General features: G+C 42.7%; 1 protein-coding gene across 1 annotated transcript in view; it reads right to left on the bottom strand.

The window, feature by feature from the left end:
- The window catches only part of PRAG1 (PEAK1 related, kinase-activating pseudokinase 1), a 61203-nt gene that overhangs the window by 14537 nt on the left and 26733 nt on the right, over window positions 1-19933 (bottom strand). Inside the window, exon 4 of the mRNA XM_077144730.1 lies at window positions 12396-12553. Coding sequence (XP_077000845.1) covers window positions 12396-12553 — 158 coding nt within the window. The remainder of the gene's footprint in view (window positions 1-12395; window positions 12554-19933) is intronic.

Genomic DNA, 19933 nt, shown 5'->3' with positions numbered 1-19933 from the left:
GAGCCCTTTGAGGCCTGCTTACTGCCAACAGAGCTACAGCCCACGGCGGTGCTGTGGCAACAGGGACCATTACTCTGGGTCCACCCCGGAGCTTCTCCTAAGAAGAGTTTAGAGCATTATCCTACGGCGATTGCAGAGTTGGCCTTAGAAGCCATAAAAAGGGCCGTACAACATTTTGGCCAACAACCTAAAAACCTCAGAGTACCTTACTCTTCCCAGCAACTTGAGACACTTACTGGATGTATAGATCAATGGGCCATTCTCCGGTGTACCTTTTTAGGAAGTATTGACAACCAATACCCAAAAGATCCCCTCTTGCAATTCGTTACCCGACACCCAGTAATCTTTCCTAGAGTGACTTCACCCAAGCCACTAGTGAACGCCCTCACCGTGTACACGGACGGTTCCAGCTCCGGTTCAGGAGCATACTGTGTGGAAGGGAGTACTCCCAAAACAGTGTTCTTCCAACCACAGAGACCTCAATGGGTAGAATTACAGGTCATTATTACAGTCCTGAAAGAAATTACCGATCCCCTAAATATTATATCTGATTCGATTTATGTCGTAAATTCTGTAAATATTTTAGAGACGGTGGGCATTATAAAATATTCCTCCTCAGTAAGACCATTCTTTATCAAACTTCAAGAGACAATATGTGCCAGACAACATCCTTTCTACATAACTCACATTAGAGCGCATACAGGCCTGCCTGGCCCCATGGCACAAGGAAATCACATAGTAGATGTAGCCACTCGACAGCCACACATCTTCCCTGCGCTGACACCATATCAGCAAGCCCGAGAATTCCATGACAGATTTCACATCAATGCAGGTACCCTAGCTAGGCGGTTTAATATACCACGTGCGACAGCTAGAGATATAGTCCGAGCGTGCGGAAATTGTGTAGAACAAAGAGCAGTCCCTTCAGTTGGGGTTAACCCTAAAGGTCTCATCCCGGGAGACATTTGGCAAATGGATGTCACCCATCACTCAGAGTATGGTAAAGTTAAATACCTGCATGTGTCAGTGGATACTTGTTCTCAAGTTTTATTTGCCTCTGCCGAATCAGGAGAAAGAGTCCACCAAGTAATTGCACACTGCCTTGCCGCTTGGGCAGCTTGGGGTAAGCCGAAAATATTAAAAACAGACAACGGACCCGCTTACACCAGCAAAGCCTTCCAAAGATTTTGTGCAAATATGGAAGTGCAATTAAAACATGGTATCCCCTACAACCCTCAAGGGCAAGGAATCATTGAAAGAGCACACAGGTCTCTTAAAGACTTGCTCAAAAAACAGAAAGGGGGAATAGGCCACGGCCTGTCCCCGAAGGCTCAACTGTCTGTAGCCTTATTTACATATAATTTTTTAAATGAAAATTCACTAGGAATGACACCTGCTCTTCAGCACACTACTCCGAGTCCTCCACATAGAGGTCTAGTCCGTTGGAAGGATGTCCTGTCAGGACAATGGCAAGGCCCTGACCCAGTGCTCAGCTGGGCCAGAGGCTCTGTTTGTGTTTTTCCCCAGGAACCAGGACGTCAACCTGTGTGGGTTCCGGAAAGACTGGTGAGAACCGTGACGTCGCCCGAGGACGCCAAGGAACTGTTGCCCAGAAAATTGATAAGCCTCCAACCAGAGCCACCAGATCCGGTCTCCAACTCTGCTGATGATGGCGACGAACGACAAGATGACAACAGGAGCGCTAGTCACCCTTCTATCGTATAGAAAGGGGACCAGCTTTAAAACCTCCCTACCTTTACTAACCTCTCCCAACAGGTGGATTCAGACCTTCGAGTGCTTGGGGATATCAAGTTGACCCCCGTTGATTTCGACCTTTCCAAACTGGGCGAGACTGTACAAAGTCTGTGGAACCGAGTCACCTCATGGTTCTCTTGGCCCAATTTGACTACTTGGATCCTCGTGGCGGTGGGACTATTAGTGGGTTTAGTCACTGTTAAATGTTTGTTAGAACGCTTGCTCCAGACACAGCAGCAATTACGTGTCACTACCATGTTGGCTATGTCACTCGCCCCTGATGCTCCTGGCAACGACCGTCCCGCTACCCAGTCCTTCCCCTCACTGTATGACCCGTCCCGGCCACTCAGGGCGGGGCGCTCGAAAACAGGATCTGCTGCAAAGCCCATGGCCGTGTCCCGGGTGTAAAAGGCGGCACCAGAAGTCATAATTTTTGTCTAAAGGATGATCTCTACGGCGGAGTCACGGTCCTGGCCAGACTAGACTCCGGCCATTGCACAGAGACACCTAATGACGCTCTCGGCTCTGGTTGCCGCTCTCCTGCCCCCCTACATAACCCAGTTGCGAGGCGAAGCACTGCAGGGAGAGTCACGTTGTTTCCAGTTCACGGGCTCTCCGGTCTCTATATGAGGAGGCATTCTGGTTGGTGCCTAGCAAGCCTAGTCCAGACTCCCCAAAGCACCAAAACATGTAGTGGGCCTGAGTGGCCCACGGGAGCTCACTCATCAATGGAGACACTGGGTCAAAATGAATAAAAAAGGGGGAGATGTGGAGAGCCGCCTCCCGGGTCGGGCCTAGTGGACACGCCGCAGCCTGCCCTAGAGTTCCCCCCGCCCATCGAGTGAGCCAAGATGGCGCCCGCATCCTGCCTCCGCGTATGACGTACGCGCCCGCCAACCCTGTCTACCAATCACCCTTGTATACGTGGCGTTAGCCCATTGGGTTTGGATTTTGTATATAAAGGCGTTACCCGGACGGGGAAAGCGAGACGACCCGCAGGGAGCCGTACCTGACGGCCGCATAGAGGTTGCTCCCCCGTGGGGTATTTTAGCCCGCGCGGAACCTGTTACAAAGAATGCAAGCTTAGCTCCAGTAAAAGTCTGTGCTCACAACCGCCGCGTGCTACGGATTCGTGTCTGCCATTCAAGTCGGTTTGTCTGCGTCTGTCTCTCTCTCCTCTGTCCCCTTCGCCGGCCGGGGGCTTGACGCTGAGCGAGAAGTCCCGGACAGGTTGTGAAACACATCCTATTATCATGAAGGTTAAAATGAGAAAGACACATGGGTCTTAGATTCTACGGAATATACCTCATTTGTGCCCTGTCACCCTAAGAGCAGGCCTGCCTCCACGTCTCTGTGCCTCTCCCCACATTGGCACTAGGATGAGACTGGAAAAGAAACAACACACACATTGGCCTGAGGCAAGTGGTGAGTGGCTCCAAAGGAAGCAAATGGCTTGTTAGCTTTATCTCACCTTCTTCAGACTCACCTGACCCTTTCAGGGCTTTTCCTGAATAGTTTAACAACCTTCTGTCACTCACCCCGAACCCTCCTCTGCTTTCTCCAACCAAGTTGGGGGCAGAGTGCGACAAAAGGTGGCACCTGAGCACCCTAGCTCAAGACTGGGTGTCCTTACAACAGTGCTCTGTAAGAAGGAGATGGGGGCATCCTTTGGGAGCCTCACAGATTGGGGGTCTGGCCCTTCCCTTTTTCGAGCCTAGGAAGTAGGAAGCAATCCTCGTTCTCCTGTCCCTGCTCCATGTGCTTGAGGGAGGAGAAAGTGGAAGGTGGGCACTGAATTCAGTCCTTACCCCTGCCACACCGACCTGGGCAGAACCCTGGGCTGGAAGCAGTGGCCTCCTGCCCAGTACAACCTGAATAAAAAAATCCTGGGAGGTCAGAGTTGGCGTGAGCAGCCTACTGGAAACAGGAGCTGGGAACCAATGTGTTTGTGGAAAGAGAAAGCCTGTGCTGCAGGGCAAGGCTGATGGCGGGGGTTGGGGGTGTGTCCCCCACCAATACCATTCCTGGCTTCACCCCAAAGGGTGCACGAAGCTTCTTGTGCTCTCCACGTCTGCAGAAGGGGTCACTCTCGCTTCTTAGTGGTTTATCAAGCTCATAGTCAGCCTTCCTTCCTATCCCACCCTGCCTTGTTTACAGGTGAGGCTCCCAGTGAGGCTGAATGAATGATCTGTGTCCCTTCCATAAGGGCCCAGGTTAATAAGAAATCATGCAGTAGTGGCACGGTCAAGACCAGCCAGTTTTGTACCCTCAAAGTATTTCTCCTCTCCATAGCTGGGACAAGGGGAGGGCAAAAAAAAAAAAAAAAAAAAACAGCAGCCAGAGGAGGGGAAGTCCTGATGACAGCTAATCTCAGCAGGTTCTAAAAGCCTAGAGCCCGGTGGTCCCCTACACCCAGACCCCTCAGAAAGGAGCTCTTCTCCAGCCCAGGGCTCAGGCCATCGATGTGGGGTGGACGAAGGCTAAGGCAGGGGACTCACTTTCCCTCTTCCTCTCTCTTGTGGAAGAGGCTGAGAGAGGAGGAAAAAAGGGCCACTCGCTAGCTCTTCAAAAAGGCAAGGAAAAGATCACCTATCTATGAAACTTTCAAAGGACACTATGGCTCAGCGACCACACACCCAGGCATCTAGGTGAGTGAGACAAGGCGTGGATGGGAACATGCCCTTTTCCTGGTCCTTCTGCTTTCTGGGCAGCAGAAACCTGCCAGCACTGAGGTGGCACTGACAACAGATTCCCAACTTACTATCAACAGGCAGAGATGGGGATGGGGGAGTGCAGTGTGATCAGGATCCCTCCCCAATGTCTGATCAGCTCCCCAGTGCTTGATCAGCTCTGGTTGTCAGAAGGTCAACCAGAAAGTTCTCCAGTTGGCCAACTTCCTGCCTAATCTCTCGTGAAGTGCTGTGTTATGTCCCAGCTTTATTCGTTTTCTCTTCCTTGCCTTTAGGGCTTTCCTCGATGCCTCCTTTCTGCCTCTTCTGCAATTTGAGGCTGAACGCACCCTTGCTAGCTATGAACTAGCTGTCAACCAGCCATGTTTCCTCATTTACAAAGTGACCAGACTGCACTGTCTTGAAGGCCCCTTCCACTACCAGAAGCCTATCATCTCAGCCACTTTCTTCATTTTTTGAATATGCATTTTGGCTCATTGCTGCCCCTGAAATAAAATACCTTCTAGGCAGATGACTATATTGCTTCAAAAATCCTCCATCTCTAGTACCCAGAGCTGCCCCAGGTCCACTTTCTAATCCATAAAGACAGCAAAAATCTGTTCTTAAAATAACTTGTAAGACTTTTTCTCTACATTACCGAAGAGAACCAAGAGGTTTTACAATAGACCACGGTAAGGCCAATGCAAAAAAAAAAAAGAACTTGTATGTTAAGGCAGCTAGAAGAGACTAATTTTTCTCCCTTACCCTATTGGCCCCCTATTTTCTTCTGATAATGGTGCCTGCCAGTGACTTTGACCAGGGCCTGTTCTCCAAATAGACTTGGCTAAGGGGTACTGGGTATTAGGAGGAAAATGTGGCTCCAGGGATTAGCGTGTGGGCTAGCTACTTTTTCTTCATTTCTTAGATGCTATTCAATCTCTACCTGCAATCACTCAGAAATGCATGTACTAGAAAACGGCATGTATGAAAGAATGCTGTGATAGTTAGGTTCGGGTATCAACTTGGCAAGGTGAAGGTGCCTAGTTCTGTTGCTGTGGACATGAGCCAATGGCATGTGAAGCTCATCTGTCGCTGATTACATCTGCAGTCGGCTAGGTGGTGTGCCTGCTGCAACGAATGATGTTTGATTTAACTGGCTGGATGCTTAAATGAGAGAGCTCAACACAGGACAGCCCAAGCAGCTAAGCATAACTCATCTCAGCACTCGCAGCTCATCCCAGGCATTTGGAGACGCAGAAAAGAATCACCCTGGGGAAAGTTGTTGGAACCCAGAGGCCCGGAGAGAAGGCCAGCAGAGATTGCCCTGTGCCTTCCCATGTTAAGAAAGAACCTCAGTTGAAAGCTAGCTGCCTTTCCTCTGAAGAACTATATGTTTTAACTAAACAAATCCCCTTTTATTAAAAGCCAATGCATCTCTGGTGTGTTGCATTCTGGCAGCGTTGGCAGACTAAAACAAATACTTTCCAACCATGTGCTATCCCAGCAGCTTACCAGTAATGTGGACATCTTGCCTAGAACTAACTGAACATTGCAGAAGCATATCATGACTTTTGCACTTGAAAAAGGAATTGCATTAGTTTAGTGACAGCCACACCACCTTCCAAACCAATGCATCCTTCCAAATTTAGGATTCCTTAAACCTCTTCTTCAGATGTAGGCCCACAGCCAGGGAGAAGGCTGTCATTTACTGAGAGCCCCAAACTCCTCAAGTTTAACATCTTTAGGACTACTCTGAAGTAGATGCCAAAATGAGAATGACGAACGTGATTGCTCCGATATTCAGCAAGCAGTGGCTATTTTCTGTGATCTCAGAGATGCTCCTAAAGACAGGCTCTGACTCTGTGATCCTCTTGACTCGGGGGAACTCCTTGCTCAAGACCATGGCCAAAGCAGCTAGATTCTTACTATCTGCAGCAGCTGCCACATTCCAGATTTAGAAAAGCCAGAAAGAAGAGGGAACAAATATATACCCTGACACCTGAAATCGTTCAAAATTTACAGGCAAACCACTGACTCAGAAAAAAATGTGTCCCAGAAATTCTGAGCCACTTTGGCAAGCAGCTCATATGCTCAGGACTCAGATGCAAGAGGGCTGGTTTTAAACTGGCATTAGAGCACCCTGTTTCCAAATTCTGGTTTACAATTAAGGGTCTAATGGGTGAGAATGGAAAAAAACGTTTCTGGGCACTTTGCCTCCTTTATAGTTAAATCACTGTTAAGTTTTTTTTTTTTTCATGAGGGACAGGCACCAGGAATCGAACCCGGGTCCTCGGGCATGGCAGGCAAGCACTCTTGCCTGCTGAGCCACTGTGGCCTGCCCCACTGTTAAGTTTTTAATGATGTTGCATATTAATCGGGCTGGAGGGCTGCAAACCTCAGTTCCTAGGTTTTCCTTCCAGTCCCCAATTCTGCACATAAAGCAAGTACCCTTCTGAAGAGAAGACCCCCCTGCAAATCTTAAGTGTGTGTGTTCAAAGGGGAGAAAGAGTTTTAGTGGGAAACCCTACATATGGGACACTGGTAAAAGGCCTGAGGGGAAGGTATACCAGTTGGTATCATTATCTTTATTTATTTATTTTGCACCGGGAATCGAACCCGGGTCTCAGGCATGGCAGGCGAGAATTCTGCCACTGAGCCATTGTCGCACTGCCCAGTATCATTATATTTAGAAAGCAAAGAAGAAAAGCCAGGATTTCAATGGTCAGGAGAAATAGCTTGACCCCTATGCAGAAATGTGGGCCAAAAGTTTAAATGTGGTACTCTGAGGTTTTCCTAATTACAGCCCTGTCTTCTTGCTGGGTTTCAATAGGTACTTTCATTGTTCTCCACAGCCAAAATGAGAGCTGGGCTTACGGAGGAAGTGGTCAATCCTATTTTGAGATGTATGAACGAGCCCCGTTGGTCTCCCTTCGTGCATGGCTCTGCCCTCTGAGTGCAGTAGGGACCTGGCAGTCCATGGAGGCAAAGGCAGAGACCCCAGGCTCAAGGCTTTTAGCTGTTGTATTTGACCATTCTCCAACTTCGAGGAAGGGAAAGTGAAACGAATTTCCTCCTGTTTGGGAAATCTGGAGGAACTATGGATTGAATTTTAAAGGAGGATAATATATTTTGTACTTGGAAATGGCTCTATAGATTTGTCCATTCATTCTGTCAATATTTCCTGAACATCTTCTACTAAGTACAAAGTAGAGGGAACAAAGCAGATGGAGAAAATCCAGGCTGTGCCCTCATGCTGGGGGTGAAAAAATTAAAGTTATCTGGAAAGTCACCCTTACAATGCCACACGGTAAGCATGGGTCACTCAGGTTTCTGCCAGACTCATAGAGGATGTGAAGGGTGGCTGGGAAGGGGATGTCTGGACTCACAACATGGCAACTGTGAGAAGCCCCTCTGGAAACAATAACCAAGACATGAATGTGATTTACGTGCAAAAGAATAGCAGCATGGTCCCAACCTGGAAAATAGGCTCAAGGTAACTTGTATTCCAGGCCTGCAGCCCAAGCACGATTCAGGAATCATCAGCTTTCAATCTTTTATAACACAAGTTATTAAAGCTTTTCTTCCAAGTTAACAGTAAAATTAAAAGTTAGTTTAAAAGAGGGAGAAAGCACTCTTCTGTGCTGTTGATGGAGGCCAACTGGTATTTTTGAAGATAAAGTGGTACCATCTATTTAAAATCACATACATTTTTTTTTTTAACATGGGCAGACACCGGGAATCGAACCCGGGTCCTTGGGCATGGCAGGCAAGCATTCTTACCTACTGAGCCACCGTGGCCCGCCCTAAAATCATATACATTTTGACACATCAATTACATGCCTTCTAAGAAATCACCCTATGGGTATGCTCACCAAATCATGCCAGATTAGGTCTGAGGATCCTACTGGCTAGCCTTGTCAGGAAAGTTACCTAAACATATTGATGAGAGAAGGGTTAAACCAATTCATACAATGGAAAAATATGTAGCAATTTTAAAAAATGAGGCAGATCTAGAGATTCTGATTTGAAGCTCAAGATAGATTGAATATAAAAATGTATCTCCTTGAATTTTCGCATGTGCAATATGGCTAAAAATTGGAGCACAGTATAGAAAAAACTTGATAAAGTACTGGCGGTGGGAGTTGGGAGGTGAGTCTCAGGAGACTCTGACTTTCCATTTCATGCCTTTTTTCATTGTTGGGATTTTTATTATAGGCAGGTATTAACTTTATTGAGTTAATAATACATATTTAAAAATTTAGTTTAAAGGGAGTAGGTTTAAACTAAGATGAAGCCTCATTTTAATACCATTGTAAGGTTTCAGGCCACAGATGAATACATGAATGTATATCTTTTCCTTTGGGATAAGATCCTTCAGTAATAGATCTTCTAATACAGAATCCTTGACTCAATTACTCTCTGTAGGAGAGGCATACTGCCTGAGAGCAAAATATTAATGCAACATATTAAATGAACCCATGCTCCTAAGAGCTAGTAGTGCCACAAGTCTGTTTAATAGTCGCAAAAATACACTATTTGAAGGTAGAGGGTTTTAGATGCCTTTTACAGTGCAACCAACTTTTAAAAAATATTATTTGTTTTTACAAAGTCTTGGGGAGCAGCAGGAGTGGGGGAGCAAATCCTTGGGGAAGGTCAGGCTGTCGCTCATTCTGACCGATGTCTGATCATTGCAGTTTTACTGTCATTCCCCTCAAGTGGCCGCCCCCAGCCCTCTCCAACCCCTTCCTGGCTTGAGTTTTCCCCATAGAACTTACTGCTCTCTGACACATGATTTACTTTACTACTTTATCTTCCTCATTGCCCATCTCTCCCTGTTAGGCTGTGAGCTCCATGAAGGAAGGGACTGGATGTTTTCTTCTAATACTGTATCTTCAGCATCTAGAGTTGTACCCACACACAGTTAGTGTTCAATAAATATCTATGGAACGAGTGATTGAATCAAGGAACACATTTTGCAAGGCCATTTGGCATTAATGTCAAGAAAAACAAGTGGATGACTGTTAAGATATGTAATCAAATTTCTGTAGCTCTGGTTTGCTAGCTCTAAAAGTAATAATTAACAAAAGTGACCTGTGTGTACACTCAGATGAGTTTATACCTAGCCTCACCATACGGTTGGACTTCATATTTAGTGCTGATGCCAATAGTGTCAATTCAACAGAGCATTCTCTAAGTCACTCTACTATAGGAGCCTGGCACTCATAGATGTTTGTTGAATGGCTGAACTGAATTTTAATTGCTATCCTATATCAAAGAGGAAAATGATCTTAATGTAACATTGAAAAGGAACCACTTCAAAGCACAAGAATCCTCTTTAGCCCGTCATTTTCTTCTCACATCCATTCATCCATTCACAGCAGATAAGCTAGTCCTTTTGGCAGCCTTCATGGATCTGTCCTGACACATGCAATTTGTCCCTCCCCAATCAAGTATAAACCAAACAACTGCTTCAATGGGTTTTTCCTTCACTGAGTTGATACACTGTTCAACTGAACAAAGACAAATGGGATAACAGATGTGCCTTGAAGACTAAGACATGTGATGTAATTATGAAGAGGTAAAATTAATGTTGATACAATAATGATATTTTGTAAACATAAAATCAAGATAAACTCCTGCTTAAAAATGCAATGAAGTTATACATTTCAATTGTTTTCTCATAAAATTAAATTTTTTTTTTGCCAAGCAACTTGAATAAGTAACTTGATAAGTAATCATGTATTTAACCAGTATTAAAGTTACTTGATAAGTAACTTTAACCATGAACTCTGGTGAGTTTCCAACCTTCTTGGAGATTCTCAGAGGTCAACAAAAATTACATTATGATATGCCTGGAATGACTCTATCCTCAACTCATTCAGGCCAGCCTACACTGTAGATACAAAAGAACCAATGAAAGGTATAGTTTTAATCAGCAAATTCTTACTAACAAAATAAACGTATAGTCTGATGGTATCTTTTGATTTAACATATAATACTAGAGAGGGAGACATTACAGTCAAGGAATTTCAGCTTTAACTAATTCTTTCTCTCCCCTTCTGGTCCCTTCACTCAGCTTCATTACCAGCTCCCAAATATTAGCAAAAGTTATGATGAATAACCGGTTTGTGACAAAGGAATAAACCATGAAATTGTATTTTATTTGGTTTATATTTCCTAGCCAGAAACTATCATGGGGAAACGTCTGAGTTAAGTGTCACTCTTGTCCTCAAAATCTTCCAGGGGCTCCCTATTTTCTACCTCAACAAATCGAGGCTCCGCTGTGTGCCTTTGAGAGCCTCATACAATCCTTCTCCTTTTTCTATCCAACTAAGGTCCCATTTTCTGCCTCTTCACTTCCAGTGAAGCACATGGGCTGGTCTTAATCTCTCCCAAATAAGCATGACTATTTCCATGCCTTTACTACTCTTTCGTTGTCTCCTTAACCTAAGGAGAGCATCTTCTCCTCCTTTTACCTCCCCAATTCTAACCACACTTCAGACATGAACTGAAGTCCTACCTTCTTGCTAAAGCCTTCCTGAACCTTCCATCAGCCCTCACTGGTTTCTCTCTTAAACCTAGAAATTTATAAGTATCCATATTCTGGGCAGTTTTCCATTCACCCCATTCACCCATTGGGCCATGTGCTTTAATCCTATCTTCCCAATGAGATCAGAAGAGACCTGAGGGCGGATATTAGGATTTACTCATTCTGAGAAGCAAACTGTTGAGATAATGAAGTTCAGTTCTCATCAATAACTGCTGGCTGGGGGTGAGGTGGGGTTCCACTGTAATGTGATTCCTCAGAATTAGCGACAGTCCCTAAGCAAGCAGGTTGGGGCTGACCAAGGTTGGGGCTGACCAGCTCAGGGGCTCATGGTTCACATGCCAAGCCCCCTTTGGAATAATCAGCTTTGTGGAAGTTTTGCACAATGGGATGGGAAAAAGAAGATAGGAGCCCACGAACATTTTTAGAAAAAAAGAAAATCCTCTTTTGCCACCTCCCGGCCAAAATCAAGAGTAAGATATTTCCTGTTTTTAAGGCAGAGTTATCAGAGGTTCCCAAGGAAGCATTGCATGGACTGACTTATAACAGATGCTTCTGTCTTGTCCAGTATCTTTTAGGTAGAAAAATGCTGGGACAATAAATTTACAATGGAAACCTCTACTTCAGAATCGCCTAGTAAGAAGAAAGACTTCCAAAGACACAAGAAGGGAAGTCATGCTAGCACATGTCTAAACCTGACATTCGAAAGCATGTCTGGGAGAAACACAGGAGAAGACACATATGTGCAAAAAGAATTGAAAGGCTGAGAGGTTGTAAATATTACCCATCCACACTACAAACTCCAGAAAAACAAGAATTCTTTTTAGGACTTTGTCCAATCAGGACATAGCCACACATTATACTTTAATCCAGAAAGTGGGTGGATGGCATCCTAACAAAGCCTCTGGTCTTCAATTCACAAACATTCATGTAACATCTACTGCATCCAAATGAGTGTATGCATATGTGTGCACCCACGCGTGTGCATGTTTGTGCAATATAGGAGAAAGAACACAGAGTGGTAACTTTTGGTGGGTGTGCACCTAATCCCTTTAGAATTAATCTCGAGAAAGAAAAGAGAGCCTACAGATAACCTGGATGTCTCCTTACTCGAGGAAGCAGGAGCTTTCCAATTTGTTTTCAATCTCATCGTCCTCCCACCTTGTTGCCATGGGAACACACTTATAATTGGAGAGGGCAATATGGGGGCAGGTGGCTTGTCATATACTCAATAGGGAATTGACTTCAACTGTGCCTGGATAGCGGCCAGTTGATGAGAAAAGCAGGACCACAAACCTAGACCTGGCTCAGCCCTTCCAAATCCTTGCAATTAACCCCGGGGCTGGCCTTGCAGACCTGGGGGGGAGGAGGGGGCTGAGGGGAGGTGGTGGGAATCTGAGCCCACCCCCGGGCAAGTCCGTTACCTCCATCACTGCAGGTCTTGGAGTCTGAGGCCAGGCTGTCGGTGGAGCCGGCAGTGAAGCTGACGTGGACGCCCCTGAAAGACGGGCTGAGGCTCTCTGCAGAGCCCTGGCTCACTTTTTCCAAATCAGAGCTGCTCTTATTCATTTTTAAAAGGTGCCTGGAAAAACACAGAAACAAGCGATAAAAATACTTCATTTGGTTTTTATTCGAAAGCCAGGCAGAACCAAAAGGGGGAAAAGGCTGACAGGCCACTCTTCTGCAAGCTTCACTTGGACATTGCTCCCTATCACAGCTTGCCAAACCCCAACCAAAACCATGCCAGCTAATCCTAAAGAATACCTAAGGTGTTATATAAGATTCTACAAAGGTTCTTTGCACTAGGGTATCTTTCCAGAAACCTACAACCTCCAGATGGGTCCCCTGGACCAGGTAAGTCCTGAGATGCAGAGGGCCCAGCCCTTCCAGATCATCAGCTAGTCCTATCCCCCATCCCATATTATTGACAGCCCCTTCCAATATGAAAAAGTTAGAATGGGCATAGCCCAAATACTCCTAAAGAGTGGGAGAAAGATCAAAAGAGATGGTGGAGTTATACAGGGGTCGGGTTTATGTATGAGTGCTGAATCATTATATGGATATTTCTTTTAAGTTTCCAGTGTCTTAGAGCAGCTAGAAGGAAAACTTAAGTGGAATTGTAACCCAAACCAAACTCTGAAATATGTTCTACAACTAATTGTTGTGATGTGCTTTGAAATTTATTGCTTTTTGTACATGTTATTTTTCACAAAAAAGAAAAAAAATCGACTGTGATAATAAAATACATATATTCCTTCTAGCCTCCAGTGTTCTGCAGCAGCTAGAAGGAAAAAAACTGAGATGATGGAATGGTAGCCCATGACAAATTCTGGGATCTGTCCTGCAACTACTTGTAGAAGAGTGCTTTGATAATTACTTCTTTGCTTTGTATATATATTATATTATACAATTCAAAAGTTAAAAAAAAAGCCAGGCTGATTGATCATAAACCTATTACGCTCTTGAAGTCTACCCAGCGTTAGCAAGTTTCAAAAAGCTGGGTTCTGGGGAGGAAGAAAAGGGGTCATCTTTTGAAACCTGAACCTGGTGGCAAGAGACTTTCCGAGTGCAGTTAGGAGAAGTGAGTCTATGAATCGAGGCAAGCACTGAAATCATGACTTGGGACAAACTGCCTTCATATTCCAACCCTATCTAACATTTGTGTCATCTATTGTAACCCGTGCAACATTTCAAAAAAGAAAATCGAATATTTCCATACAAGCAAATATACAAAAATACTGGGTAATTTTGGCAAGGTCACACAGGATAAATGAATTGCAAACTAGGACTAAAAAAGCGGGATTTCTTTTTAACCTAATACTCTCTTGCCCTAAAAGCTACAAAAGATCTGGGTTGTTCCTTGGCATTAGGGAAAACTTTATTTAAATTTTAACTTGACTTCAGTGCAATATTTTGAAGGTACCATTTACCCATTTACCCCAGCCCTTACTCCAGACCTCTGGAATCGGTCCTTAGGTTTCCTATGAAATCTTTTGTTGCGTCAATAAGATGACACTACTAACATATTGGGGGCAGGAATATCAAATTCAAGAAAAGAGAACTCACCCTGGAGGAAACAGTTCTTAGTGTCTCACTTATTGATTTTTCATTTCTCCTTTCCAAGGGCACAACACAGTATCGATTTGACAACACAGCTGCCTTATTTAGTACACATGATCTTACAGTTGAGAACGTATTGATTGTTATCTGTGTTCAACATTGCTTTGTATTGGACTGATTTTCAGTCCGCGGAATCCCTTCTTTATTGACAGTTGTGGACAGAAAAGTTTGTTTGCTACCATGAAAAGCGCTATCTAGAAATGTGTCCCTCTTTCCACCCCATTAAAACAGGTTTTTAAGTTGTCAAATGTAAGCCTGACAGGGATGGTGCTGTTAAAATAGTAGCAATCTCTATATTTTTAGTGCCACCATAGGATTTTGAAAATATCAAATCTTTAGAAGTGCTATTGGCATAGATTATCTTTATTTTATTACCCTCTGGCAAAATGGAATCACAGAACGTCTCATAAAATATTTTTGTTGTTATCAGATCCATAAATAATGGTTTTCTCCAAAGAAGCCAGGAAATGAAGCTGTGAGTAACAAGAACTATTCAGTCCAGGAGGAGAAACCAGCCCCATGATGATCGAATCACTTTGCACCCTCCAAAGTGGTATCTGGATTCTACTGGTCTTCAGGTCCAGAAAATCGCTGAGGGAGAACCTCTGGCGTAGCTCGCCCCTCCACAGTCTCAGAAAAGCACTCGATGAAATGTATACAAATAGATAAAATATAAAATTAAAAATGGCATTCATGCCTTAGTTGGTAGCTGTCAACTGCAATGTACCAGAACCGGAACAGCTTTTACAAAAGGGAAATTTAGTAAGTTACAAGTTTTCAGTTCTAAGGAAGTGAAAGTGTCCAAATTAAGGCACCAATAAGAGGTTATCTTCACTCAAGAAAGGCTGATATTGTCCGGAACAGCTTTGTCAGCACGTGGCCAGCATCTGCTGGTCCCTTGCTCCTGGGCTCTGCTGCTTTCAGCCTCTGCTCCTGTATAGGTTTCTCACTTTGCTTCTCTGGGGCTGGGTTCCATCTCTTGGCTTCCCTTGGCTCTTTCCAGGTTCTGATTTGCTTAACATCTCATGGTGACATCTACAGGGCTCCAAGCATCTCCAGTCATCCATGTCTCTGTTCTCCAACTGTCAGCATCTGTGTCAGCTCCTCTCTGAAGTTTCTGTTGGCTCTCTTTCTCTGTCAACTCTGTCATTTCTAACTCTCTCCAAAATGTTTCCTCTTTTAAAGGATTCCAGTGATCTAATCAAGACTCACCTGGAATGGGTGGAGTCACAGCTCCAAGTAATCAAAGGTCACACACACAATTGGGTGCATCACATCTCCATGGAGATAATCTAACCAGAAGTGTCCAAATTACAGTGTTGAATCAGGACTAAAAGAAACAGCTGCCCTTAATAAGACTGAATCAGGATTAAAACATGGCTTTTCCGGGGTACATATTATTTTCAAACCAGCACACGTGTTTGTTTGAATATATATATGGATATATATGCAAATATATCCTGTATACACATGCATAAATATGCACATACACGTAATTATTTAAACTGGTAGCCAAGCCTAAAAGAAAGCAAAATTCTCGTGGCCAGATGCTAGAGGGAACCCAATACCACAGCAGTACAAAGGATGCTTCAATAGCAATCACATGCTTGTTGCAGGTTTGCGTAGCTGGTAGATGCTCTTTTTCAGGTTAAGGAAGCTTGTTTCTATTCCAAGTTTTCTAACAATTTTATATTTTGTAATGTTTACGGTTATTGAATTTTATCACTTTTCCTACACTTAAAGAAAAAATCAATAGTTTCCCTCATTTATTTTGTGAAAGTGATGAGTTATAGTAATAACCTCTCTTAAATTAACCCACTCTTGCATACTGTGCATAAACTTATTTCACTACATATTTCTGGATTCATTTTAATAAAATGTAATTTAAGATTTTTAAAATCTACACTCAAAAGTGAGGTTAGCCCATAATTTTTCTTTCTTCTGTCCTTGTCCAGTTTGGGCATAAAGGTTACAATAGGATTATAAAATGAACTGGATAACTTTTTCTGCTTTTCAGTTATCTTACGCAGTTGGTATAAGATAGATATTACATGTTCCCTGAATAGTGCCTAGAACATGTTCCTCTAAAACCAAATAGGCCCGGTTGGGTAGACGTCATAAGATCAGTAGAGAATTGGTTCCCATAATGCCGGGGCTAATACTTTGAGAACCGAGATCTAAGAAACAGACCTTGCTATACACAGGTACTTGTTCTGTGACAAAGGAGGTGTGCATAGTGGTGGGGGGATGGACAGACAAGTCCTGAGATAGTAGCTATTTTTTTTGGCACGGGCAGACTCCGGGAATCAAACCTGGGTCTCAGGCACAGCCGACAAGAACTCTGCCACTGAGCCACCAGTGCACTGACCTAGCTATTTACCACAGAAATAAAAAAAAGAAAGAAAGGCGAACTATATCTCACGCTGTGTACAAACATGAATTTTAAATGGAATTAAAGATATATTCTAAATGTAAACCATTTAGAAGAAAATATTGGAGAAAATCTTTATGATCTTGGGGTAAAGAAGGATCTAGTAAATAAGAGTTTTAAAAAGATAGAGCTTTGACAGAAAAGATGGAAAAATTTGACGACTTTAAAATTAAAAACTTCTGTCTGGTAAAAGATACCATAAATAAAGTGAAAAAACAAATCTCGGAGTGGGAAGAAATATTTGCAACACATGTAACTGATAAAATATTCATATCAGAATAGAAAAAGACATCCTAAGGAACTGATAGACAAATGCACCATTAGAATAAGGGAATGGATATCATCAGGCAAGACAAAAGAAGAAACAAGAAAGGTCAATCAACACATGAGAAGATGCTCAAACTTACTAGTAATCAGATAAAGAGAAATAAAAGGAGATTCCATTTCATACCCATTAGTTCAGTCTGGCAGTAGCAAGTGTTTTTGAGCATGGGGGGATTTGTTTGGATTGTAGATTGGTACACATAGAACAAAATTGGCACATATAGAATAAAAATGCTTCGGATAACAAATTGACAAATCCTGTAGAAATTGAACAATGCACATGCCTATAACCCAGTCACTTCATTTTTTAGTTATATAGCCTTTGAGCAATGCTAGTCAAATCACCAGTAGTGAATGAACATGTAAGTCAATTTACTGGGTCATGATCTGCAGTGTTTTTTGTTCGTTTGTCTTTTTAGGAGCATGGCTCAGGAATCAAACCCAGGTCTCTGGGATGGAAGGCAGGCATTCTACCACTGAACCACCTGAGCACCCTGCAGTTTCTTTTAACAAAAAAGAAATAGACCATAAAATATCAATATATCCCCCATAGTAAGGATTCACAGAACTTTGTTTCATAAAACTTTTGCTTCAGGTGTGTGTGTGCATGTGCGTTTATATGTATGCATAATGGACCATGTTAGTAAATATATTTCTTAACATGGATCATATTTTTTGAGGGTTAAAAATCATTGCTCTAGAACAGAGGTTAGTAAACTTTTACTTAAAGGGTCAGACAGTAAATAGTTTGGACTCCTGGGCAATACAGACTGCTGCAAATACTCAACTCGTTGCTGAAGCAGGAAAGCAGTATCAGATAAAAAGTACATGGAAGGGCACATGTTGCAATAAAGCTTTCTTTGCAAAACAGGTGGCCTGAGGTCTATTTTCCAGAGCTTAATAGTCAGCTTTATTATTTTTTTATTTTTTATTTTTTTGCATGGGCAGGCACCAGGAATCGAATCCAGGTCTCCGGCATGGCAGGTGAGAACTCTGCCTGCTAAGCCACCATGGCCTGACCTCAGCTTTACTTTTGAGATTGTAACTTTAGGATATTATAAAAACAAGGAGATTTGTTAACCTCCAATGGAAAAAGCAAATACAAGAGCAAAAATTGCAGTGACAAATCTAGGCCTCTTCCTACTTTTATGATGACTTTCGCACCAACTACAATTTTATTCTACTTGGGTATATTCTCCCTAAATTTATATAAATTGATCGATAAAATAAGCTAGCATTAAATCTAAGTAGATCTTCAAGATGGTAAAAAATGGAAGTTTTTGTTTAATGAAATTGTTATAATTCAATAACTTTATTTTGCAATAATTATGTTTTGTAAGACATTTAAAGACATCTTCTTGGAAACTTAAGATATGAAAGTATGTATACAGGATGTGCTTTGTAAAGGAAAAGCATAATTTTGTCCTCAAGAAGGTGTAGGACAGATATGGAAAGTTGTTGAGGGTTTACAGAAGTGAACTTTCTTTGTCATAATAGATGCTGACTAAAATTTGATAAGATTGTTTATGGGTGTGTGGTTTTGTCCCAAGGTAAAATGGCTCCGTTTAATGTGTAAGGCAACACTCGAGTGGATATGTAAAGTTGTAAAGTGAACTTTACTTGCTGTAGTCAATGCCAACTAAAATTTTACAGGCTTGTTTATACTACTTTTAAAGAGCTTCTGCATCAAACTGTGTAGTCATACAAAACTGAAGTTTAGTTTTCTTCATGATAAAATAATGTGGATTGTTGCTCTACCTTTAACAATACGTCATAAAAAGTTTTTCTTCACCGAAAAAAAAAAAACAAAACAAAACAGGTGGCCTGCCTGTGGGCAGGTTGCTGATGCCTGCTCTGGAACAATGGTGTCCAATAGAAATCTATTTTTAAATTTTCTAATAGCTACATTAAAAAAAAAGTTAAAAGGAGTGGGTGAAATTAATTTTAAAATATTTTTACCCAAAATATTATCATCTCAACATAAAATCAATATAAAAATTACAAACCAGATATTTTAAAAGTCTTTTTCTAATACTGTCTTCAAAATCTCTTGTTTTTTATTTGCAGCACATCACAGACTAGCCACATGTCAAGCTGGGAACTACATACTATACAGGGCAGGTCTAGAGAAACTCTCATGCATGACACCACAGGGGTTCACAGTATGTGTATATGTATATATATATATATATGTAATAACAAATTATATATATATACATATGTGTGTGTATGTATATATATATATACATAGTAAACAATCCAAATGAAAAAAATCTAAAAAACAAAATGTCATTAAAAGGAGTTCGCCAAAGTCTCCAGGACAGTGTGATATCACTTATATATTTTAAATCACGTACAACACTATAAACTTTTTAGACCCATATGTATTTAGTAAGACAGAAGTAATACTTATCACCTCCAAGACAGTGACTGCTCTGAGAAGAACGGGAATTGGAAAGGAGGTGTGCACTGCGTTTGCAATATTTTATTTAAAAAATTCTAAAGTAAGAGTATTAAAAATGTTAATATTTGAAAAATCTCAAAAAAGACATGAATGTCAAGTTCATGATATGCTTGAAGTATTTTATAAATTGAAAATGAACATTTCTGATAGGAAAGAAAATGACCTGGGGGCCTGAGTGAGCCCAGGAATGTCCGCCTTGACTGACGGTTAGTGATTCTTGGAAGGCACGGAACACATGAGGCAATTTCCATCAGGCCCCATGGTGGGGACAGGCAGGCTTGAGGAGGGTTGAGGGCTGAGGGTTGGTTCTACCCCAAAATAGCCCCGTGGAGGGAAAAAGGAGCTACTCAGACCCAAGAACTCTTTGGATACCCTGGGAGTTAAGACTTCTGAATCTAGTCATTAGAGAAGTCAGCTGAAGGCAACTGGATGCAAACAAAAACTGGAGTACTCCTGTGTTTGCAGGACAAACTCTCCACAAAGGTGTGTGTGGGGGGGTAGGGTGGGCAGGGAAGCCCTCCAAAAGCAGACCTTGGTTAAGTCTTAGTACCCAGCCCCAAGAGGAATTTTCATGGCTTCTGGGGATATTACTGCTGCTTCTTATCTACTGGGAAAGTTCAAGA

This window comes from Tamandua tetradactyla, chromosome 26 (assembly GCF_023851605.1).
Source record: "Tamandua tetradactyla isolate mTamTet1 chromosome 26, mTamTet1.pri, whole genome shotgun sequence".
Classification (NCBI taxonomy): Eukaryota; Metazoa; Chordata; class Mammalia; order Pilosa; family Myrmecophagidae; genus Tamandua; species Tamandua tetradactyla.
This window is presented reverse-complemented; position numbering and strand designations above follow the sequence as displayed.